General features: G+C 40.0%; 1 protein-coding gene across 5 annotated transcripts in view; it reads right to left on the bottom strand.

Annotated features, from left to right (window-relative positions):
* Window positions 1–26,874, bottom strand: part of lef1 (lymphoid enhancer-binding factor 1) — a 69,552-nt gene that overhangs the window by 14,578 nt on the left and 28,100 nt on the right. For all 5 annotated transcript variants that reach the window (XM_088419985.1, XM_088419983.1, XM_088419987.1 and 2 more), the window contains 4 exons: window positions 6,158–6,287; window positions 2,759–2,849; window positions 1,925–2,044; window positions 680–842 (listed from right to left, as the gene is read on the bottom strand). In XM_088419985.1, coding sequence (XP_088276111.1) covers window positions 680–842; window positions 1,925–2,044; window positions 2,759–2,849; window positions 6,158–6,287 — 504 coding nt within the window. The remainder of the gene's footprint in view (window positions 1–679; window positions 843–1,924; window positions 2,045–2,758; window positions 2,850–6,157; window positions 6,288–26,874) is intronic.

Raw genomic sequence — 26,874 nt, forward strand, 5'->3', positions numbered from 1 at the left:
CAATTTTGGGATTAAAGTCGAAATTTTAAGAAAAAAAAAAGGATAGTTTCGAGATGAAAAGTCATTATTTTATGAAAATAAAAATGGTACAGTCAGGAGATTAAAAAACTAAAAAAGAGAAAATTGAGAAAAAAAAGTGATGATTTTACAAAAATATACCTCAAACAAAAATATAACTCAAACAATTTTAATATGAGCATTGTAATATTAAAAGAATATCGGAAAATCATAGTTTTAGGATAAAAATGTGAATTTTATGCTTTTGAGATTAAATTGGAATTAAAAAAATCAGACAGTCTCAAAATTGAGAAATTATAACTTTGCTTTGATAAAAAAATTAAAAACGTGAATAAAAATGTAATTTTACAGGAATAAATCAGATCTTAACGCTTTTAAGAGGATAAAATCGCATATTTCCTAGATTAACGTAACTTAAAAATCATGTCTTTTAACAATTCAAGTTTTCCTTTTTAATGTATGAAAAATCTTTCGAATTGAAAATCATCCACCAAAAAACAAAATAGAACGTTATCTTTGTATGACTTTAGTCTTCAACTCATAGTGTGATTTACATTGGTTTCCTAATACTCCTTTGTAATAAAAACAGGGGGCGAAACGTGAGATCAAAAAGGGCTTTCTTTGCCTTGCCGTGGAGCCCTTTGCTTATAGCGCCACCTACCCGTCGTCCCAGTATCTGATTGATGGCAGCGCTCTCCTTTAACGTGCACTCGGCCACCACGTTGGCACGCATTTCTTTCATGTAAAGCATGAAGGCATTGAGCGGCTTCTTGATATGCGGTCTTTTGGGCTCCTGTTCCTTTCGCTGTTCGTGCTGTGGCTTCCTGGAACCCAAAATAACAAAAATGGAAAACAGACTTAGCTTTTTTGCTGTGTCATGGAATTGCACATCTTTGGCACCAGGTGGTGCTGTGGCGCTCTCAAAGTCCAGAGTTAAACTTTTTCAACAACTGACCAAAACATGTTTTTGTTCAAATCAAATGAATGATTATTGTGATTTAGAAAAACATCTCCACGTTTTATACCTTTTTCCTCAGGCTAAAATATTTTAAATATTGGTGCTAATCTTTCAGATCGATTTACATGTATCATTCCTCCATTTTTTTCTGTTCAGCATCACATTGTTCAGTTGGTCAAAGTCCTTTCGAATTTGAATGGGAATTATTGTTTATTTTTTTATTTCAGGCACTTTGATGCGCTTTAAGATATTTTTTCAGATTTAGAATAAGCTGTAACCTGTATAAACCCCTGTAAAAACCTAACATTTACTAAAAGTAGTTTTAAATGGCTTTTTTCTTCGGTTATTGGTAAAAAGGATATAATTGTAGGTATATTTATACAGTTTTTACTGATAATGATCTCATTTATTGGCACTGCAGCAAGGTGTGGGGCGCAAAATGCAAAAAAACAAACAAACTGAATAGCAGTGCCTTAGATTGTCTAAGAAAATGACTACAAATGGTGAAGCAACACAGAATGACCAAAACACCTCACTATACCGAAATCCTCGAGTCTCTGCAAAAATAACCAACGATATTGCAACGGCCTAAATTAACTTGCCCCCGGTGGCCGAGACGCCCGCATCAGAAGTCATGGTTTGAAAGAGTCACTCTCCTGCCGCTCTGGGGTGAGAGTTTCTAATAAGACGGGCGAGATGGCCGTGGATAATGCTCGTATCAGCCATCGCCACTTCAGGGTTCTATCAGGCATGTTGCGATATCATCAGGGAGCAGGATCTGGTGTTGGCTGAGTGCAACGCCTTCAAGCCCGAAGCTAAAGGAAGCCCTGTGACAAGCTCGAGCCAGCAGATAAGATGCTCACTTCAAGGAAAGGGCTGTTTGTTACTGGAGTATAGTACCTGAAAGTGACCTGAGGGTGAGAGGGAGTGGTTTGGAGTGGGACTCACATGTGCATGATGTCGGTTTCGTGCAGGGGCTCGTGTTTGATCTGGGGGTTGACGATGGCTGGGTGGGGGATCCCCGTGGCGTGAGGACCAGGCGGTCCAGGGACCATGTGGTGGGAGAACCTGGAAGATCAAAATGTTGCTGACCTACTGTAGTGAGAAACTGCTTTCAGAACAAGAGATCTAAGTGGCTTGTAGCTAGCTTGATAGATAATATGATAGCTAGCTGTTTAGCCAGATATGGACACGAATGAAAGTTTTTATTTTGAGGGAAGATAAAAGCTGACTTTATGCCAAAGAACCTGCTTGAGGAAGAGTACGTGTCGCAACTCGATACAAAAACACGACCGTCTTGAAATCACGTTTTAGCGCAAATTCAGGTCACTAAAACGACTTAATTACGCTTCCATTTTACTGTATGGAGTCTGTTGCAGACGTTAAGCGCAGACTCAAGCATGAATTAGCTGCAAGCTAGCAACTCTCCAGTGCTATGCTATATATTGGCAGTTTAAAAGATGGAAATTACTGAAACTTGTGTCTTCTCTCTTCCCTACCAACTAGCTAATTATCACAGCTAGCTACCTATCAGCTATTAGCCAAATAGCTAACTATAACAGTTAGTTACCTATTAGCTAGCTAAAACCTAGCTAGCTAACTAACACAGTTATCAACTGACTATCTATCATGCTAGCTAGATTCCGTATACGTATAAGATAGCAAGCTAACTTAGTTATTTCCCTATCAACTAGGTATCTACCTAGCTAGCTAGATACAGTATATCAGATAGTTAGGTTAATAGATGGATAGATTGGCGTGCGGTCTTAGGGATGGACTCACCATCCCAGTGGCGGCGTGAGCTGTCCCACTCCTCCCGGAGACAGCGAGTAGTAGTTGGCTATTTCTGGTCCCGCGTGATGCCTGGACATTCCTACACCAGAACAAAGGAGAAATATTATAATTATGTGGTCATACGGAGTTGACCAAAAATCTAATTTGACCTGGACCAAAGCGTACATTGAATGAGCAGTACTGCATGTTGATGATTTTTTATGGTTATTTACATAAACAATAAGTGTTAATCCGTTTGGAAATGTATGAAATGTTTGACCTTACAAAAATGACTGGTCCAGATATCAAATTAATTTGATTAACTCATTGTGCCAGGGATGTATTTTCACGTTTTTTAAGAGTCCGGACATTACCCCCCAGATATTTAAGTCTTACACGAGAAAATGCCCACCATTGCTGGAACTGAATTGAACCGACCCCTACCGCTTGGTGAAAACAGCGCTAAAAATATGACAAAACCTTTGCCGAGGAAGGTAAAGTGAGGTGAGATTAAATGCTCTTTCAGATGGACTATGCCATAATGCGCGGCCATAGACACACTCATGCACAAAGAGGGCAAACGCCTGCAGATTAGCGCCACGCTCTAATCCCTGATGGAGCCTCAGCCTTTTCTCCCTGCCTCAATCTCTGTGGTCTGACGAGTCCTTCCTCCTCAGAGAGGCAGTGTGAGCGGGGGGCTTAGATTTCCAAAGCTTGTGTTGCGGCGCTGGATCCGTGGCGTGCGTAGCACTACCCCCTGCCCACTAATCTTCCCCCACCCCAAGTCTCCTTAGAGCCCCCCTGAGGGCAGAGTAGGAGGAGGGGGGAGACGCGGCGTGTTAACCTTGTCACTCACACCCCGAAGGTGGCTAATAACACCCTCCATTGCTGTCACCCCCCCCCAACGCTTCACACGTTCCCGTTGACATCCGGCATTTCCTTTCTCACCGTTGCAACCAGTCACTGTTCATTTTTCGAAACGACGCAGGGAGGTTTGCATACAAATGTTCAAAGGCCCCACGTTCGACCTTCCGTTCCGCCCAGCTACGCATATTACATCCCATAATGAGAAGATATGTGATTGTTCTTCATAATTAACAAGCAGATCAAAGTGTGAGCCCGCTGAGGAGGTTCAGGACGTCATCGCGCTTTGAAAAACGGAGCGAGAAGACTGATTCTTGTTTATTCAAGTTTCATCAATAAACATGAACAGAACAGTATTTAAGCGACAATAAGTGTTCATTATGAAAACGTTGATTGATTGAAAAAAGTTGAACCAAGATTTGGTATAAATGTTGTGTAGTGGGAGTTGGACAAGAATACTACAACTTCTACGATACAAAAGGTTAAATGTATTTTTGTTATGATTAAAAAAAAAAAAGTTACGCAATCATTGGCGGGTTAGGGTAAGTGATATTTTGGTGAACTTCATTTTTCTGTTTTTACCCCCCAAGTGATGTATTTTCCTCCAAAATCCAGTTGTATTTCAGTAGTATATCTAGTAGTACATATATATATATATATATATATATATATATATATATATACATATATATATATATATATATATATATATATATATATATATATATATATATATATATATATGCTACAATACTGTATATACAGTATATGTGATAATAAAACAAGGCTTCAAGTTTGATGGGTGGCATAAAAACGCCACTCGTCACCAGCTCGAGGGCAACTTCATCAACTGTACACCGTGACGACGACGTTTCCGTTCTGTTGTGATCGACACGAACTATTTCCTGCTTGTAGAATGCCTGTGAAGCCTGATTCCTCTGACATATGTGGAGCAAGCACAATTTTCTTTAGACGTCTCGGCTGCCATCGTCTTGCTTCCACTTTGTTATTTATAGACGCTCCCTTAGAACCTCATCACCATCATCGTCACCAACATCCCCGTCTGATCACTGCGCCGCTTTTCATGTGGAAGAAGAAAGACGAGGAGGAGGAAAAGAAGAGACAATAAGGTGCACGGGAGCAGATGAAAATAAAACGCGACGGAGGCCTCGCCTGCCGAGCGCGGCTGCGATGTCGAGCGGCTGTCAGCTCGGCAAGCTTGATGTTGCGGGAGATGGGAGGAAGGGATGGTGGGTAGGAGGAGGGAAGAGGGCAGCGCGACGTCCCACAGGCACCTTCAAATAAGTTTGGAGCAGGAACCGAGGCAAAGACGGATCCGATGTGACAGTCTGGGAGTTTTTTTGACGGCGGACGCCAAAGTAAACTTCAATTTATTTATAGCTGCTTCACCCTCAAGCCTCTCTTTCAACCTGAAAATCGTCGTCGAAGGAGAGCAGCACTTTTCTGTTAGTTCATTACTTATTGGCTCTATCTATCTATCTATCTATCTATCTATCTATCTATCTATCTATCTATCTATCTATCTATCTATCTATCTATCTATCTATCTATCTATCTATCTATCTATCTATCTATCTATCTATCTATCTATCTATCTATCTATCTATCACGCAAGCTAGTTAGTTAGTTAGTTAGTTAGTTAGCTAGCTAGCTTTCTATCTATCTATCTATAATCTATCAATCACGCAAGCTAGCTAGCTAGCTAGCTAGCTAGCTTTCTATCTATATCTATCACGCTATCTATCACGCTATCTATCTATCTATCTATCTATCTATCTATCTATCTATCTATCTATCTATCTATCAAAAAATCAACATTCCCATTTATTACGATTCCAAACTGCAGTAAAATGTCCTTGAATCAATTTTTATTAAAAATTCATAAAGTTATTGAATATGAATTTTGACGAGAAGAAACCGCTAGGCAGTTATGCTGTCAATTTATGATGTGTCACAAGTCTCCAGAATTAGCACTAGCCGCTAACAACGTAGTGCGTTGAAATGCGGTCCAGCATTAACAGCTGCAATTATTTCAATAATGTGTTATTCCTATCAATAAAATAAAAAGACACATTTGACTTGGCCTGGTGTGTCGAAAAGTGATCGGTAGCAACAGCAAGCATGCCATATGTCAGCATCAAACTGAGCAATCTATTAAAATGCCCCTGAAAAGTATTCCGACTGCTCAAGGGTACTTGAGTGCCGCTAGCTTGAGGCTAATTTATGCTAAATTCTGCATAAAAGCTGGCAACTTAAGCTGTCCAACAAAATGTACGCTTTAAAGTGCCCTGAATTGGCGATTGAATTGGTGGCTGGTGGCTTGAAAAAAAACTGCAGATGTGCCACACTGGACTGCAAGCTGCAGGGCTCAAATCATCAGAAAAAAGGTGGGACTTATAGTATGAAATTTACGGTATACCCTCCTATGTATCTATTACCACCGCTACCCACATTCAGTAGAATTTTCCCCAATGATGTCTGAAGGGCATTCTGTGACTTTAGGAAGAGGTGGGTGTGGCGTACCTTGTGGTTTGGTATCCTGAGGGTGATGGCCGGAATGGGAACCCGGGGCGAAGTGCTCATCGCTGTACGTGATCAACGGGGTGAGCGGATGGACGGCATGAGAAGGCTGCACCACGGGAACTTTGTTGGACTGTATAAGACAAGATGAAACAATAGGAGATTTCAACACAGGAACACATGTTCAACCATTGCCAAAAAGCGTTTTGTGACTCGAAAAGGTTTGACTGTCCAATGCGGAGAAAAAGCTGGACTGGAAAAAAAATGGGAGTATGCCAGGGAACGGGATGCGAGAGCGAGGGGTCTTTCAAACAGGAGATCAAAGGCGGTCATTAGCCAGTGAATAAGGGGAGTTCATTACAGAGCAAGAGCCGGAGGGGGATGAGAGGATGAGAAAGGTGGGGGAGGCTTGGGAAGAGAAGAGAGACGTCTGCAGCGAGGGTGGAATCAGCAGTCCCGACCCCCCTTTTCCTAATATCATCGCTGACTCACAGCCTGCCTTGTGACAGCTAAAATAGTCCCGTGCCAAGCCCTGAAAAGTTGTGGCCGGACCCTCCCCTCGCCTCGCCTCCCCTCCCCTCCCCGTCCCTCCTGTGGCTCCCCGACTCCGCAAACAGTCCTTACATGCTTCAACAGCCGTGAACACATGGTAGCACTTAGGCACGCTAAGAGTATGCTGCACAAATGCAGCCCAGGCTCCTTGCTCGGGGCTCAGGTAACAGCCAATCATGGCTCAGCTTGGGAAAGTCACATGACCAAACTCAGAAACCAGGTGAGCCGTGCTTGCTGGGATAGACTGGAACTGAATCGTTTGCATAAATAGATGATAAATTTGTTGAGTTTTTCACAGTAGATAAAAACTTTCTGACCCCCTTGTTACGTTTGTTTGCAAGGAAGGGCAAAAATGCCTCTGGGTCACTTTGACCCGGCTCGTATTTAGTCACCCGAATGTTTGAAATGTGTAATACAAACACAATATTTTGTTTTAACCTGTGATTTATGGTCATTTCTCAATAACAGCAATAATGTCTCTGGGTCACAATGACCCGCAGGTGTATGTATTTATCTAAACGTGTCAGAAATATATATTTCTGATCAGAAACGCACTCACAAAAGAACTTACTTAATTCATGTTACTTTTATTTACGTATTTGTATTGCGTTTGTTCTTCTGGAATAGTAACAAGATCCTGGGTCAATATGACCCAAGGTCAAGTGTAGTACTAAAAAAAAAACCCACACACATTCAACATTTACTTTAACTTCCAAATGGGTCAGTTTGACCCACAACATACTAAGAAGGCAAAGTGAAATCGGTAAATAATCGATCATTTCCCGATCTTTCACGGCACTGAAATAATTACACTTAGTGCCTGTTTCTTTTTCCTGAGGGGAAAAAGGAGGAGCCTTACTTGAGGGAGGCGTTTATTTGTCTTAAGTAGATGACACCCCAGGCAACTAATTTGGGGCACGGTGTCTATTATGGTATGTCCGGAAGGTTCTTTTTATATGTCTTTCTTTGTTTTGGTGGTGATTTAGAGGTGGAGTGCCAAGGCGACATTCCTAAGTGCTTAGCGGCCAAGGCTAGCCAGTACTTGTTCGCTCAATCCCGACACACGCACACACACTTGGACTCAGGGGTGACTGGAATGTGTGTATTTCCCAGAACCCCTCGCAGACTGGCACAAAACTCAATCCGTGGACCCCCCACCTTCTGGGAAGGTCCCGAGCGGGAACCCGACGCTGTTAGCGTGCGGCGTACAAGCTGCGCGATCACATGATGCCGCTGGTGCGCCACACTCATTACTGGGTGGCTCCTCCCGAGTACATACCGCCTGGAAAATTTAATTTGCCTTGTGCCGCTCTTCTGTATAAGCTGCAGCAACACGAAATGGGGAGATGGAGGATTTTCTGATTTCCGAGATAGTTGTTAGAGTTGCGGAAAATGGGTAGCTTGTCTATGTGGTACATCACGATGGTCTAATCGCTCTGCAAAGCAACCGTTGCGAATACTGTAATAGTGTAAGGGTACCATTTGTGCACCGTTTGTTTTCAATCGGTTCTTTAATGGGTGAAATAACATAAATGCTGACGAGCGCTAGCATAGCGAAAAGCTAAGCTACACTTCTCAAGGAGGCTAACTGTGTGCCGGTATACGGATGCCGCAATACATACAAACATTCGGAAAGTCAGGTTTTGTATTTTGCAAATTTTCTGTGATACCAACGCCGGTGTTGTCATCGTAAACAATTCTTCCACTTAGTACCCTAGGGGCAAATTCTGGTATTTTCTATGTCACCATGTATAAGACGCACCAACACTTTGGCAACAATGCAAAAACGATAGCAAAACGGAAAAAATCTCACCTTCCTAAACTTCATTTTTTCTCGTGTTCATATCCGTAAATTATATATCTGTTGCGGGTTAAGTGTGTTTCATATTTCCCACATTGTGAGCGGTGAGTCAAAGCAGCGCAACGCCGAATGCGCTCCAAGCAGTTGTTTATCCGTTTCCTCGCGACGCAGCTCGAGTTCCTTTTGCTATAAATACGCAAAGTTGCCCACCATCCCAGTTAAGTTTATGATTTTGTGTACAATTAATAAACGGGTCAAACGGAATAACTTTCCGTGTTCTCTAACACTGCAATATATGTTGCCACTCTAAATTGAATCATCTGGAGACTTCATAACCTTTTTCATGATCCTCTTGGTTTTAGTAATATTCCTGTTTGTGAACAAGGATGGACTCGGGCGGTGGTTCAGTCTGCTCGCTTCTTTTATTGAAAATAATGCCGTAACAACCTCGAGATGCTGTCAGCTGCAACAGGCCCTTGCTTGCTAACAACCAACTGGCATCCCCCCTCTAGCTAGTACAGTTACCGCAATTATTATAAGTAAGAATACGGCTGATATAAAAATATACAACTGTGAGTCAAAAATTATGTGGCTGACACATCAATCTTCTTTGAATGGTATCTAATACCAAAAAAAATCTAATCTTCAAGTTTCTGTTAAGAGTACGCACCCATTTTTTTGGCCTTCATTTTTGGGGAAAAAAGTCTTATATTTGGGGAATTACGGTAATAGGGATGAGCCAAAAGTACTATGAAACACAGTACACGGGGAGAATTTCCTCCATTTTAATTAGGCAGGAAATGTCAATCATTGCTTCAAAATAAACTACCATAGCAAGAAGTGTATGACAAAAACTTTGACTTTGAAGTTCCTCTTGTATGCATGGTATAGTGACAACGGTCAGTGTTTTTTATCTGATAGAAGTTCTTATTTTCAACTGATTTTTATTGACAACTTATGAAAAAACTTAGCTATAGACCAGGCGCCGGGAAAAAAACTCGTTCTTATGTCGAGGACCGTTTTTATACCGCAATGTTCAACCTCCCTAGTTTCACACTACCCCTCTGGAATTTCCCTGTCATTTTGTCACTTTGAAGGGCAAGGAATTTTCCAAGTTTTGGCAGTAGTATCAAAGTCGGGACGACGCCTGTTTCTACGTCGACCAGGTGAGCAAAGCCGTCTGAAAAAGGTGACAATCTAATCCCTAAGCGTGGGAATCTCAGACCTCATTTTGGAATGGGGGCAGGCTCATTTGTAGGCCTATTAACCCAAGAGGAGGGTGACCGGTGCGTGCCCTCCCCAGGGGCTACGCCTGCACCGACATTCGTCGGCTGTGGGAATAAGATAAGAAGTGGTCGGATCGTTATCTTTCCGGCTGAGGGGGGGGGGGTCGGTAACGTTTGTTCAAACGGAAGCGGCTGAAGAGGACAGCGACACCTACGGCGAAAGCGAACGGTGACGCTTGCTTTTGTTGCAGCTTGTCAGATGGGATTTCAGTCAGCTTGTTAATAAACGGCCGCCCCATTATGGGGAAGTCGACCGAGGAAAACCGTCAAGCTTCTGTGACCAATACACAAATTTATGGATATTTGGGTGCACGTTTGCAGCCGAAAAAGCCAATTGACAAGAAAAGAAAGAGCGTCCGACCACAAGTATATTTATTTGTACTTTTTTAGCAACACAATTTGTGCCTATGTAAAAAAAAAAAAAATATATATATATATATATATATATATATATATATATATATATATATATATATATATATATATATATATATAAATAAACTATAATAATAATAAACTGATGGGCTCCTGTAGCTGAAGACATGAAAATGGAAGATCATTTGAGAGGTGTTGGTCCAATGAATAGTAAATTTAACTTTAAAAAAAATGCCCTAAAGCTAACTATGGCTAGGTTAATACTGTGGGGCTTAATGCTCAATTCCAATTTTTTTTTTTTTTTTTTGTGAAATTGGATTTCTTCTTCGTTTCATATTTTCAAATAAATGCGCTATTGTTGTTTTTTTCGTCCAGCTTTTTGGGCGCAGATTTGTGGTGTTTGTAGCATGTTTGTTACGTCCGAGTGAAACGAATGCAACCTGGCTATTTAGACTGAATTCTCATGTCAAAAGATCGAATACATATCGGATTTAGTACTACATACCAAAGTGGCCTGGGTCGCATTTGAAAAAATCCGATTTTTGTCGTTCACACTGCCATAAAAAAAATAAATCGGATACAGGTAAGATAGTGACAAAAAAAACTGAGCTGAACTGAGTCACTTCAGGCCGCAGTGTGAACATAGCCTTTGAAAAATGTAGTGATGTGCACTCTTACCACATCAATGCAAAGCACCTAGCCACAGTTAACAGCAACAAACATTAGCGCACCATAGCATTGCTACTAACCTAAGTAATAGGCAATGCGCACCACTGAGAGACGAATATGCCAAAACTTTAAACGCATTTTTCTCAAAACTAGGGATTTCAACAAATAGCACTGACTTTTTTTCGAGTGGCCTCCATTTATTTTGTATCATTTTAAAGGAAATTAAGTGAAGAATTAGAATATGTATACCAATATATATATATATATATATATATATATATATATATATATATATATATATATATATATATATATATATATATATATTAGTGTGTGTGTGCTTTTCATGAACATTTTAGATTTAAGTAAATTAAAAAGCAGCCAATATCATCTTTTACCTGAAAAGGGCGATTCATTTTTGTAAAAGAATTTTAAAAAAAAAGCTCATACATTCAAGCAGCAGGCGAATCCGCCATGCGCTGCCAACTCCTCGGCTGTTTATGAACCAGCTCACATGCTTTGCGCACACTCCATTGTCGCTGCAGGCGCGAGGAGTCCTCATTGCATATAAATTACAGAAGTGGGAAGTGATTATTATAAATAAAAAAAAAAAAAAAAAAAATTCTCCCCCTTTACTCCACTCAGCAGAAGAGGTATAATTGAGTACAAAAGCTGAGACGAGGGGGGGAGCAAGTTACTCGGATTCATGCTCGGCAACTATCATAGAAAGACTGAAATCATGCGCCGTCAAAAAAAAAAAAAAAAAAAGATACAGAAAGGGAATGAAACGAAGCATTTCCTTCCCCACCCCAAACGGAGCCGGCGTGCCAAGTGTGTGGTTGCTCGTGCTGCAAGATTTTGGAGCGGCTCCCGCAAGGAGGCGGCTCCTTGCCAGCTTCAGTTCCGCACAATGAATTTCCCTTCAAAAACCACATCTGAACACTTCTGCTTCTGAAGGACCGGCCAACGCTCCGTAAGAACGTCCAAATTCAATGTTTTCCCTGTCAATGTTGGCCGCGTCGACTCTCGTGGAAAATACAAATACAAAGATCCCCCAGAATCGTATTTCCCCTCAAAAAGAAAAAAAAAAATCAGCAATTAAACGTGAATATTTTATTCAGTCTTTATTTTCACAATTTCTTCTTTTACCACCCAAAAATGGCAAGCAAGATAGCTAGCATAATGTGCTAGTTTTGCCTAGAACTATATTGCAGTTTACATAGCAAGTGATGACTTGACTTCTTGTGTAATATTTTGTAACTTTTGTAGACTATAGTCCAAACACAAACTAACTTGCTAGCTTGTGAGTAAACTAGCTAGCAGCTAACACGTGTTAGGTTTTGCCTAGAACCTGTATATTATGTCATATTTTTTTACTTAGGGTTTGTTTTTTGTCTGGAAGAAAGTTCTTTGAAGAAAACTGTGGCGCCAACATCATTCCAGTTGAGCTTCAAGGTGAATATTTTTACCCAACTTGGTCAACTTTTTTTTTTTTTGTCAGCCTAAATTTCTGTCCTATATTTCTCAGACCATCAAATAAACAAATAAAGAAAATGATATTAAACCAACTGAATAAAGCAGAGAGGCTTAAGAATTAGCCAAAGCCAAATAAACAGTCCATATTTGAAATATTTTCAGTCTTGTTGAATCGTACTTTATTTCGTTTCCGTCGTGTCATGAACGCGAACATTGTGATCCGAGCGCTAAATCGTAATTGGGCCCAAAGCGGAATAACGGCATGATCTCCACAGGTTTCTTTTCTGCACTTGGCAAGAAATATTAGCATGCTTGGAAAAGCATTGCTGTAAAGTTGCAATAAAATGATGCAATGGTTAGCTTAGGTGAGGAAAGCCCTTGAGAGCTGCTGTGACAAGCACACCCACTCCACGTTCGTCCCTTCCGTATAGCTCGGATTTATTCTGCTGAATTTGTAAATTTCGCTCACTTGTAAAGTGATTATGGAGTATCTGAAAAATACACTTAAAAAAGTTTCAGAGTTCTGGCACTTGAGGGGTTAGTGTCAGAGTATACGCTGTATTGTGCAGTATGATGCATTTGTTAAGTTCGAAAAGGCTATTTAATTTCTAGCATGCGGCTATTTAATTTATGACAACATGAAAGAGTGGTTAACTCGTTGATAAAAGGCTTGCTACGTCATTCGGCAAGTTAAATTCAAGATTTGTAATTCCATTTGAAATTTGATTTGAGACAATCTTTCCACTGTCCATTGTAGTCCAAAATTGTAATAGTAGATAAATGACTCTTCAGTGTCTTGACTAATTTTCAGATGAATGGCCAAAAAAAAATAGTTGAAATAGTTGTGTCACATTCCGTTGGTGTTTGGGTTGTTTTTGGTTATGTGTTTACATTGCGTTTTTTTGTTTTTTTTTCATTTCTGTTTGTGGGTTCTCGCTCTATGTTCCAGTGTTGTTTTCACACAAGTCGGTCCTAGTTAGTGTGATTTGTTCCATATGTGTACCTGCCCCCCTGTGTGGTCCAATCCGCTTTCCTTACCTATTGTTTCCGCCCAGCTGTTCCGCGTTAAGTCGTTAGTGTGAGTGTATTTATTGCCCAGTTGATGTTCGGTTAGTCGCCAAGTCATTATCTTTGTCTACCAGTTCCTCGTTGTCCTTCGTATATTCATATTCCTTTGTTTTCCCGAGCCTTTAGTCCTGTCTTTATGAGTTGGTTTATTTTCGAGTTTTTGGTTGTCACCTTGTATGTGGTCTGCTTCCTTGATATTTATTTTTTTGGTCCCTTTTTCATATTAAACATTATTTTTGGAGTTTAACCTGTTTTACGGCTTCTCTGCATTTTGGTCCACTCCCTCCATTTCTGTTGAAATTTTGGTATTGATCAATACCAAGTAAACATGGATTATGTAGTATATTATGCTATTTTAAATTATGTATCATATTAATAACATGCGTTTTATTTTCAAACTTGAATACACACATATATATATATATATATATATATATATATATATATATATATATATATATATATATATATATATATATATGTGTGTGTGTGTGTGTGTGTGTGTGTGTGTAAATGGCTGGAAGTGAATAATTGAATGTCTAAACTCATAGAAAAAATGTAAAATACATCATATTTTGCATATGTCCTCATATGTACACAGTTTCTTCCAGCCAATCTACTCTATAATATGCTCAGAATGTAACGTATTAATGGTTCATTATTACTGACTTTATGGCTCTATTACTGTTTTCTGTTATGCTTTGTTTTATTGCCTACCTTATTATTTGCTCGATTATGGAACCTAGTCTGCTCGGGGAAGCAAACAGAATACGAATTTTATTGTGTGGTACTACTATGCAATAAAACTTGAATATAGAATGATTATCTATAAAAAAATATTAAGTATACCTAAAATTGTATCCTTTTAACACTGACACAAGGAAAAAGTAATATAAAAAAACTTCCAACTGTTATCTACTTGTTTTTACAGCAGAAAAAAAAGTGCATTAAATTGCCTGAAAAAAGTCCCCCCCACCCCTCAAAGCATCACTATTTGAGAAACATTACCCTAAGTTAATGTTATGTCTAATAGAGTCCAGTTAAAATGAATTTTTGACTTATATCGCCGTCAACAGCAGCGAATGAGTAGAAATGGTAGAAATGGATCTTTGACATCTATAGCTGCCCGCAGACGAAAAGCGAGTTGATAATTACTCATTGCTAAAACTCTCGCTCATAGCCCGATGTTGTTCTTATTTGTGCGTTTTGCCTTGACTGCCGTTTGAAACGTCCCCATTGCGTGACATGAAAATCACGCTCGGATTCTATTTCAGTAAGTTTTGGCTCCCGTTAAAGGATAACTCGAGCTGTAAAAGTTGTATGACAGCAAATCCAAATCACTTTGGGACTTTATGACTTGATCCTTTATCCCATTTATATGTTTCTCCCACTTTTTTTTTTTTTTTCGCTCCAACTGGCCTCGGCCTTCAGTGTCAGCGCTTCCCCTCAGCGTCGACTCCTAACCGGCGTGCAGGATTTATGATTAAAATGCGGAGAGAGAGAGCCAGGCGGGGGAGATCAGGGGGTGTCTTCACAGATGTAAATTTGTCTCCAGGGCAGGCTTTTCCTGTTATTCGTAGCCTCCTCCACTCGGGTCCCGGCGCCGGGTTCCACTCATTACCCCCGGGCCCGTGGCGCTCCTCCGCACCTCGCCGGCGGCGCAGCTTTCTTCTCCATTAATTGGGTTTGGTTACATTAAGCCCCTCGGACAAAGAGCCGTCCCCGCCAATAGATGCTTCCCTAGTTAGCCTGGATGCTGGGGTTCGGCCCGCTGCACAAAATGCTAATTGCTTATTTATTTAAGCTTCCTCAGGTTGCTAGCTGCCGCTTTTCAAAGAGGGAGTGGGGGAGGGGAATGATGGGATGCTCTACTTTTCACCATCTTGTCAATTCCCAACCGGGGAAAACGTCGCGCTTTCAAAAAACATAGAACATGCGGATCCTGGGCTTCAATTTCATTTACTCATTTCTTTTTTTTTTTTTTTAAGAGGATTGCAAATGGTTGGTACTAAATGTATTAACCCTTTAAGGAGGGTCTAGAACAGGCAAAATACAACTACTACTTAGACGAATTGCGTGGTAATTATTAGAACCGCCTTTAGCGAAATACTCGAGGATTTTGGAATAAATTCAAATAAGAGGCTGGCGTTGAAGTCCCTAGATTTTTAAATGTGTAAAAATGCGTCGTTGGTGTTCAATGAGTTAACACTACAATTTAAATCCACACAAGTTATAATACTATATTATTTCCGTAGGTATCAGCACATTTAATTGAATACTTTTTAATGCAACGATCGGGACAGTGCAGTTGTCTTTTCAAATTAAGAACAAATTGATTGGAACATGAAGCAGCTTACTGCTAAATTGTGTTCAAGTGACTACCTTCAAAAATGTATGCTTTCATCATGGTAAATTTTTTAGAGATGTGAATTGTTATTACTAGAGCTTGTATGTTATTAGTACTCACCATGGTAGCTGATACTAGTATCAGTTTTTTTTTTTGGAGCAGTTTTACTGTAACAAAGTAGAACTGAGTATTTAGAAGAATAGACAACTGCCATTCATTTTATGATTCATTTCAAATTTACAGAAAAATGCTGTTGGAAGATATGAGTCTTTAAAATTATTTGGTTTTTTTTTTAGGTAAAATATTATGTAATCAAAGTATGCGTGAAATTTGATATCTCAAGAGTTGAATACTCATAGTGTGTTCAGTCTGAAAAAAAGTGATATCAAATATATATAATATATACACTTTCTAAAATTATTAAATTAAAGTTTGGTCATAACATTTAATGCCATTAAAAAAAATAATAAAAGGAACTAGCCAGCCAATTTTGAGTATTATGACATTAATTTTCCCTCCAATTTTTCCTGCCTGTTCCCACAGAACAAAAACAAAACAACAACAATAAAAAAGGTCACGTCAATGGTAGGGTTTCCATTGACGTCTTTTTACGTCAATGGCAGTCAATGTATTTTTTACGATAAGTATATGAAAAAACAAAAGAAACGAGCAAGACGAGTCCGCAGCATTCCTCAATGTCACCCACGGACAGGATGAATTTACTGCAAGTTGACGTATGACGTCATACATTTCAGGCCCCGACCCACAATTTGAAAATCCTCGCTGCGTTCCACTCGGCATAGTAGTGTCAAACGCGGTCACGCTCCATGGCACGCCTTGAATGAGTCTACAAGCCAGCACAAAGGCGCTATTAACAGCCGAGTGTCTCCAACAGCACGAGATGGATTACCCATCATCCTCCAGCTGGCAGGAAGCGCGTGCGCTCCGAGCAAACCAATCACGCTTCCATCGCTCTCTCTCTCTCTCTCGCTCTCTCTCTCCGTGGCACCCATGATCTCAACGAGGATAATTTGTGTGAAATGTGCCTGCCCCAGATGAAAAAGATTCGATCCGCTTTCTCAAAACAGTGTTTCCACTCTTAATTTTTGTATGTCGCAGAGCTTTTTAAAGCTGGAAAAAAAATAGCTAACTTCGGGGTACAGAGAGGGAAAGGTACAAATAATCCACCTACTCGCTAGTGAAGCCACATGCGTCAGTACCGCCTTCAACCAAGTTTGCTAGCTCACGTAAACACGATATATATATATATATATATATATATATATATATATATATATATATATATATATGATGCTGTACAAGCCAATGTGATTTCGCTAGCATATAGTGCTCTAAATTGATAGCATTGTCGTGTTGGTTAGCAAACTTGCTCACAGGATCAAATAGTCAAAAGCGCATATTTTCTAAACGTATTAATAATATTGTGGGTTGTTTTTGGTTTCTAATATGTTAAACACAGCACATCCTGGTGCTAGGTTGGTGACAGGAAATACAGTAGTTTGAAAACTAACTTAATTGCTAGCTATCTAGCAAGATAGCTAGCAGCTAATTAGTGGTCGTTTTTGCTTCAAACTTGCATATTGTCTAAAATTTTGCTACTCAATATGAGTAATTTCAGTGTTAGCTAAATGTTTGCTATCTCGTGGAATGGTCATGCCTGTCGCGGATTAAGAGAATTTGAGAGTGTAAAATTTGTGGACTGTGGATTTGTCAAATAACTAAGAAGCACGTTTATGTAGAGTTTTGAATCCTCTTGATGTTTTGAAATTATACTGGTGTTTTTTGGGTCATTTAAAACTATTTTAATACAAATTAGCCTTTATTCATTGCTAGCATGGTTGTTATTTATCTACTGTAGCTAGATCTTGCACACTGTTATTGTGGTGTATTTGGTGTATTTTGAGCTGTAATTTTACCTGTAGTTTTGTCACGCAATGCATGATGGGTAACCCTGTCGCAGTGCATTTTGTTACGACTACATGCTATGCTATTAAACGCAACGTCGTAGTCCGGAGCATCATTGTTTTATCAAGTAACAAAGAAGAGTGAAAGATATTACACTTGTGATTTTTTTTCCTGGTTCTAAAACTCAAAAATTTACTTTTGTCCCAACAAATAGTTTTCTGTTTGGTCTGGGGACTACTGTAACACATTCATTGATCGCGTATATATTTTAAAACGGTAAAAATCCAAGGCTTTTTTAGCCGCATGCTTCCATCATGATAATATACGGTTGCTCCACGTTTTACAAGGCAGCCATCTTCAAATCATAAAAGGTTGTATACAAACGTATCACTTCAATTTGTTGTGGATTTCGGAAAATTAAAGGGTGAGGACAAAACCCGGTCTAGACTGCCGTCTTCCGTCTACTTGGGGCTTGGCGGTTTTGCCGGAACGCCGCATTCGGTCAGCGTCACATGCGGCGAGCATGTCGAGCGATGCATGAAAACAAGCGAAAGGAATGCGCTCCAAATCTTACAGGGGTGCAATATGAAATAGAGGAAGATCTCAGGGGGGCGTTAGCTACATTTAGGCCGCATCAATGGCTAATTGCCGCGATTGAGCGTGTCTGTTTTCAAGCGCGGAGAATGTTAATCTGGGAGCCTTAAGTTGGATCTCCTCCGCAAAGCTCCACCACGTGCACGGAGGAGGCAAACGTTTGGAGTTTTCTCCCCCGATTCTGTTGGTGTTATTTATAGCGACGCTGCATGATTTATCATTAGCAGCAAGGCTGAGCGAGCTCTGGCGCCGACATCCACATTGAGCGAGGCCCCGGGAGGTGTACCGAAATAAAAATGGCAGTACCAGCGAAGTGGCGGGTTAGCCTTCGCACAATAACAGACACGTGGTTTGAGTGTGAACCACAGAAGAGGGAAAAAAAAAAACGGCTTTACGTTTTTCACTACGAAAAGTTAATTAAAAAAAAAAAAATTGCTTGCAAAAGGTATAAAAAGCATTTTTTTTTTACTATTTTACTATTTATTTTACTATTTTACTATTTATTTATTTATTTTTTATTTATTTTATTTTTATTATTATTATATCATATTATAATTTTTATTATTATTATGTACGATTGAAATAATAATATTCTTATTCAAATTAAAACTGTGAAATACTTTTAAAACCTATCAAACCTATGAGAGTTCATAAATCACTTCAAAGTTCAAGTTGTAAGATGCATAGAAAAATAAAGAATAAACTATTACAATATCATTAACATAATGAATAGAAAATTTACATGAATACATTTAAATCTGTTTTACTTTTTTTCACAATGAACCACAGAAGAGGAAAAAAAAACGACTTTACATTTTTCACTCCAAATGAAATGTTAATTGAAAAAAACACTGGCTTGCAAACAGTATAAAAATAATTTATTTTTAATTTTTTTTAAATCAATAATTAAAGAATCACAACAGTTTACTATTAAAATAATATTATTAAAATTTAAACTGTCTTATACTTTTAAAACATGCAAACCTGTGAGAGTTAAAAAAATAAAATCAAAATACTTAAAACAAGCCATAAGTTACGTAGAAAAATAAAGAATAAACTATACTAATACAACATCATTAACATAACGAAAAGAAAATGTACGTGAATACATTTAAATCCGTTTGATTTTTTTCACGATATTGTGCCTTTTAAAATTTCCTTTCCTTCTTTCAACCCCAAATGAAAATCAAACTGGTCAGCTCAAGCTAATTAGCGTGCTAGCTTCCCCCTAACAATAAAAGCACAGCGAACGAGTCGGTTTCGCACATGACGCAGAGGAGCGGATTTGCCTGCGACGCCTCGATAACGGGCACCCCCACAAGCCGCCGGCCTCGCTTCCCTCCGCTCTCAGCCCGCGCCCAGGTATATTCTCAGCATGAATGGCTGTCACTTTGGATTTGGGGGCTCAGCGTTGACGGGGTGGGAAACCGCCGTCTGGCGGGGGTCTCTTTGTGTGACTCTACCTGTGGAGAGGGCAGCGCGGGACTAAGCTACATTACACAATACACCTTTAGCGAGGAAAGGGTGAGAGCGGAGTTGCCGGCGAGCGTTTTTTTTTCTCTTTGCGGCTGCGAAAGAAAATCAGGGATGGATGGCGGGTTGGGGCGGGGTGCTTTTGGAATGAGGGACAGTATTGACCTAGTTTTCCGATGGATGCTCACCCACTCGCTCACATGATGAGCCAGAATAGAAGCGACAAAAATATCGGCGGCTCGGCGAGCACGTCGTCTTCTCGGGTGAATTAGAAAAGGGATCGGGGATACCGAGCGGGGACACGAGGGGGTCTGTTGAGGCAGGTCAACCGGAGACCCTCAGGTGTCGAGACACCTGTGTCATGGAGACCCTCGGGTGTCGAGACACCTGTGTCATGGCCTCCGCCTGACCTTGCCAAGCCGCCCCCACCCCTCCCCTCGAGGCGTACTCACTTCGTCTAAAATGACTCTTCTTCCATATTGGTTAAAGATTAAAATTAACATTATAGGGACCGTTTTTCACGAAAAAGGAATAAAATAAACGATTTTAAATTTCAAAAACTTGCAAATAAATGTGTTCTTAACGACCAACAGTATGAAATATAATCGATCTAGTTATCATGAAATGATATTACATGGGGGGGTGGCACTCCTCTGAAGGCGGCCATGTTTGTTATCGCGACGGACAATGGTAAATGCATAATGAAAAACAGTCGAAATTTTACACATTGTCCCATTAACTCACTGCCACTGATGACTATACTTGACATACAGCTCCATTGCTTATCTTGGTGCACCACCTAGTGGTTGAATGCTTGATGTTATTTACGTGCGTAAAAACAGTAATTTAGTAGTTGGCGGGCTTTCATTTAAAATGATATTGGAACATGGAGATGTGCAAAATAAAAGAAAGACAGCAAAAAACAACCTAGCTATATTATTCAAGAATCTACAGCGCTTTTAAGTGTTCAAATATTTACCAGTAGGGGGCAGTCATCCATGCAACAAGCCCCTTCTGCTTGTTAAGAAGAAGAGGCCAAAGAAGAAGAACAGGAAGTTATTGACCTACATTCTTTAAAGGCTACATTTTGAGGCTCACCTGATACCAAAATATTTCTTTGTTTACAATTTGACATTTTTCAACGTGAGAATTCTAAGAATGAGGTCAGCATTTGAAAGATTTGTTTATCGCACTAACCTTAATCCTCTTCCGTCGACATGGATGCAGGTGCACATGTCACATGTTTAGCATCTATGGGCATCAGGTGCACCAGTGTTACCGCCACATACGACCGAGCTTAAGGACTTGGTTTTGTGCTCCCGGAATCGAACATTAGCATCTCTTTACAACTATCGGGATGGGGGAGGGGTCGGCTAAGCAGACGTTGTCCTTCACCGTGTCCTACGCGCTCATTTTTTTTTTGTTTGCATTGATGCGCGAGCGAACAACAGCGGCAAGCTAATTGAAAAGGGGCGGGGTCATCATGTTGGACTCAGCTCCTTGAGGAGCTTCTTGAGGCCCACAGAGAAGCAGAAAAGCCATGTTGGGCTGAGGGGGATCAGATCTGAATAGATTTTTTTTTTTTTTTTCAATTCACATACTAGCAGGGACCCTGAAAGTGTATGGTCTGATTAAGGGCTAATTCCAGGCTGAAAGGCAGATGTTGGACGTCTTTACCACTTAATCCCCTAAAACATACCCAAAGAGTGGGCTTGACGGTATTGTTGTGTAGTCCATCATGTGAATAAGTCCAAAGGTTTGCCATGTGATCCACCATCATGAATAATGACTCCTCACATACACTAAATTAGTGAATAAAATGCATTAAAACGACTAGATACCATAAAAAACTTGAAATCGTTGAGATACATGAAAATAAATACATGAAACACAGTAGAAGTCTTCAACAACGAAATCATGTTTGCAACTAGAAATTTTTCACAACAGGGGACTTTGCACAATAGAAAATTTATGTCTCGGACGTAAACATAAAAATCATGTTGCGCAATCTACAATCTGACTGAAATTAAAAACGAAACAGACTACCGTGACCTAAATACCGTAAACAACTCCTGACGAGCACCACGTTGGAGAGAGATGAGGAGTCTGTTAAAAAATTAAGATGGAAGAATCGAAAATGTTTGAATCTACTGGGATTCTTTACCTTTGTTTTAGAGTGGTGTTGTTTCTATGTATTTTTTTCTCATGATTTGAGCCCTGCAGTCTTTAGTCCAATGTAGCTTTTCTGCAGGTTTTTTGTTTTATTTCGCTTTTCGCACATTTTCCGTGAATATGTTGATGCAAAACATGCAGGCATTTTCAGTCCATTAAAGATAGAACGACTGGTATGAGCAGGAAATTTAAAAAGTAAAAGCTAAAAAAAATCTTCCATATAACATCTTGTTAGAATAATTGTATATGGGTTATCCCATATTTGTTTCTGCAAGATGTATATTGGAACCTATTGATCAAATCACAGGCACGACGACCCAATCACAGAAACGATGACCTAATCACAGGATGGAACAGGTTGTTCCTGGTAAAAAAGATAGCAGTGATTGCATGGACTGATAGTTTATAAACTTCCAACTACATCCCCCACTATCAGCATTATCTTGCTGTCATAATGCTTCCCCTAACCTTTTAAGGCAGCAAGTGGTTTTATAACTAGGGCCAACCCTAATGAATAAAAGAAGGATGAACAGAAAGTGTAACCAGACCGGAAGGAGTCCTGAGAAGGTGCAGGTTCCCGTTCGCTCTCCTCGTGAGTAAAAGGCCCTTGTCTTCCTTCCTGTTTGTTGTTTATTAAATGTTTTAGGTTGCCTGAACCTGACACATCTTTCTGGTAAATATCTGAAGTTACGACCTGCAGCTTATAGACCGGTGCAACTTATCTGTGACAAAAATTTTGACTTCTGTGTGTTATATTTGGTATATAAGTCTGAGTCTGAGTATAAAATATATTGCAAAGTACGTTTTTTTTTTGTTTAACTTCTTCTTCAACAAAAGAGTCCCATCATTTCGGACACGTAGAAGCTTAGCTAAAATCATGGATACCCTGCGGGCAATTTGGCATTGTTTTGTCAGCTGACTTTGAAAGTAGCTGATTGGCCGTTCGCAATGACGGAGCCCGCGCGGGTGCAGCGGCCGCATACATTTCGACAGCTTTCATCTCGGCTACAGAGGAGGAGTGGATTGATCTGCCGCTTTTTGATGCGTCGTTTGATGACGGTCAGCTCAAAGTGGAGGACGCCCGTGTGATGTCTCGCCATTGCGGGACATAAAAAGCTTTCACCTGCCTCCCTCCACCCTGAGCGAAGTTTATGACCCCCGGTGGGTTTGAAGACTCCCCGCTGAGACGGATGCCATTTTCCATTGATGCCACATAAATACATTCAGCGGCCCACCTTTATATTTTTTAAAGCCGTGGCCCGCTTCCTCCTCGGCTTTGTTTCAACTCAACCCCTGATCGTAATCGGACAGTATAGCTAATTTATTTAATGCGCGCATCCCGCGAGGAAAGCGAGTGCCTACTATCAGCCGGAGAGCGAGAGAGCAGCTCCATGATCAAAAGAAACACCAAACGCTAGGCGAGCTCGTCAGAGGAACTAATATATTCTTGCTAGATATCTAAGTGGGTTTCATCATCCTGCATCAAGTGACTGCTGAGGGGGGAAAAAAGAAAAACAAGGCCTTGTTCTCATACCAGTGACATCAGCGTGTGTGGAGGGGGGGGGGCAGAAAAGATCAGTTGTTTCCAACAAATACATGAGAAACCAACACTCGCATGCCAAAAACATCATTTTGCTCTTTTTTATTTTAGTTACCGTATTTTTCAGACTTTGAGCGCACCGGGTTATAAGGCACAGGTTGACTTTTCATTTCCATGTATGAAGCTTGGTTTACGCTTGACACTCTGCAAGGAAATGAGACGCACGATCTTTGCAGCACTAAATACTCTGTGTGACTTTCCCACGCAGGCAGCTGATATTCTCCCATACTCTAGGTGGCAGTAAGTGGAGTCTTTAACACTACTTTATAACAGAGGTAGAGAATCCTAGAAGATTCAAATGATCCAAGTTCTTCTGATCTTTTTTCACAAACTCCTCATTTCTCCCCAGTGTGAGTGCTCACCAGGAGTTGTTTACAGTATTTAGGTCATGGTAGTCCTTTTCAGTCGAATCATAAAGGTGTTTTTATACCGGCGAACTTCCATAAGCAATAGTTCGCCCGCCATGATTACTGCGCGGCGCTTCGCACGATAAAGAAATTCCAAAAGATACATGTTGTGGAAAATTTTAGCCAAGGAATGGCACACTCCTGGTGTTGTGATAACTAAGTGGTCGTGCCATGTTGAACTTTGAGATGATGTCACCATCTAGGTGAAATTTCAGCTCCCTGCTGTCTTCTTTCAGTGTTTTCCCTTTGATGTGATTTGCCTTTGAAGATCAAAGGATTGAACAAAATACACCACAAGCGTCAAGTGTGCCCCCTAGTGCCAAAAATACGATAATTGTGTTAATGAGGCACATATGAGCCAAAACCACATCGGATGAGGCAATGAGGCAACGATGTCCTGGCATGGCCTCGTTGCAATGTGGCAGATGTAACATTCATTCAAAAATGACATCACATGACTTTTCACAACAAATCTTATTTGAAGCAAAATTCAGATAAAATTCATACCGATACAGTAAACACTCGACACCCCGACTGATTTAGATTTTTTGGACTGATGCATATGCCATATTTTGAGCAACACCAATTATAGATTAATCGGCAAATTAATCTAAAAAGAAAAAAAATCAATGAATAAAATGGCATTTATATCCTCAATGCATTTCAACAGGCATAAATTATATTTGATTTTCACCATTCATCTCATTCTCCCAAAATAGCATGCTTGACGGCAATATATTGTTAAAAAAAAAAAAAAGTCCGGATGAAAGAATGCATAATTGTTGACGTTAAAAGGACATTAATTCTTGTCAAATGTGTTTGTGTTATTAGTAAAAAAAATGTCCTCTTCCCCAAAAGTACGCTTAATTTGTTGCACCAAGTATTTGACGTTTTTTTCAAATTGCCCAGATTGCAATTAGCGGTAGAGGCTAACAGCTGATCAGCTGCTAGCATAACGCACAGTAAATGGTCAACGAAAAATGAACTCATTTGTATATATGTTTAAATTGCGAAAAAGCACAATATTGTAAGTCTCGTGAAACGCATATGCTCAAGACGATTGTTTTGAGCATTTACGCAATAAAAATAATAACGGTGTCTTTTTTTGCTCTTTTTTTTTCACTCCGTCAGCAAATGACAACACTGCAGTGTGAGAAAACACAATGGAGATGAGAAATACTGAGTGTCGCTCGACTTCCCTCTCCATCTTTTTTTTTTTCCCCTCACTCCAGCCATAGTAAATTGGGCGCCTAAGGCGGGAAACTTGGCCAAGCTTGCATTTGGGAGCCGACTGCGGTGGGGCATGAGGAATAGAGATATGGTGAGAGGGGCATTCGGTGGTGGGGAGGGTTGTTACGGCAGGTGACATAACGCAACGCTTTGCAATATTTCGCCATTTTTTTTTTTTTTTTTTTAAATTGTGGACTATGCAGATTTTCACCAGAAGTCTAGAAAGGCTTAAGTGAATCCACAGATTAACTTCTCCATTTGATTTATGGTGTAAGAGTATTTGATTGTACTGCCTGTCATTATACGACGCTGGCATAGATAGAAGAACGAAAAATTGTATTTCAGTAAATATTTTCAATATTTTCAGAGCCACACTAATGGGGGTAGGCGGACATAATGCATATGCAGTTCTTACACAAAAAGCAACATGCCTCATTAGCGCGCTCCATGGCCTCGCGCCCCGCCCTATCAAAAAAATGGCTTCATCTGCAAGTGTAATCGCTCGCATTGTGTTGCGATTTTCTGCTCTGCTGGACGACACCCCGCCCACCCCCGAACTCCCCTTTTTCCCCCTCCAGTCTGTTCCTGGTGACTCCGGCGCTGCCAGGCCTTGGTGTGTCTACCGCATTACAGGTTACAGAAGTCACTAATCCAGACCCATCTTGAATTACGCGCTATACAATATAGGAACAAAGCTCTTAAAATGAAGAATGGAATTCCATTTGGATACTATACACTATAATGTATAAGAAAGATGTTGAAAATCAGTATAGTCAACACCATACATATAACACAAACCTAAAACCATGTTACATAAACGACTATAAAGTCCATTGGTGAGCGTCGGCAAAGTTAGCGGTTGTTTTAATCTTGTCAGGTTTGGTTCAAGGTCTTAAAATGTTCTTAAGACATTCAGAAACAGTCTTGATAGTTTTTGACGTCGCAAGTGAATTTTGAACAAAAGTAAATTCTGTAAAATGTCACAATGTGTTCATAAATTCGGCGCAACGCGAGGAAGAATTACAATTACTCCAGAATGTCTTGAGAAGTATGAACGATGTCGGACGAATCGTCGACAAGAATGTACATTCACTACTTTCGTCAACACTCGCGAACGTTCGCATCTCAGTGGGATAAAAACTTAATCAGCGGTTCCATTTTTCAACACAAATAAACGACCGCATTAGTCACATTAGCTAACATGCTAGCTTAAATCTGAAATTGTGTATGGGTACAGTACACTTGCAGTTTGACACTGGCAGGTTCTCAGAATTGTGAATTTTTTCCCTCCAAATTTTTTCAGTACTTAAAAATTTTTGGGATGTCTGGATCCCTAATATTGATTTTTTTAGTGATTTTTTATTTTTAAGAGCTAGAAAAATACACAGATATTACCAAAAGAAGATATTAGCAAAATAAAAAATATAATTATGTATCTTATATGCAACTTGTGAAGATAGCCAGAAACAGCTGACGTAAACACAGGGGAGGGGCTGCGGATTGCGGATTTAAATATGTATAATGTTCGTCGAGGTGGATCGAACTTTACGGAAATTCACTTATCGCGGGAATTTTTCAGTTCCCATTAACGGTGCAAAACGAGGGAACACTGTATTTCAGTTTCACGAGCGACTATGCATGAGGTGCATTCAAGAACCTCCAACAAAACAGGACATCTTAAACACACACACGGGAAAATGCCATCAATGAATTAAACAACTACAATATTCCATCAGATAATGGA

This window comes from Hippichthys cyanospilos, chromosome 7 (genome assembly GCF_059441005.1).
Source record: "Hippichthys cyanospilos isolate Australia breed blue-spotted pipefish chromosome 7, RoL_Hcya_1.0, whole genome shotgun sequence".
NCBI lineage: Eukaryota > Metazoa > Chordata > Actinopteri > Syngnathiformes > Syngnathidae > Hippichthys > Hippichthys cyanospilos.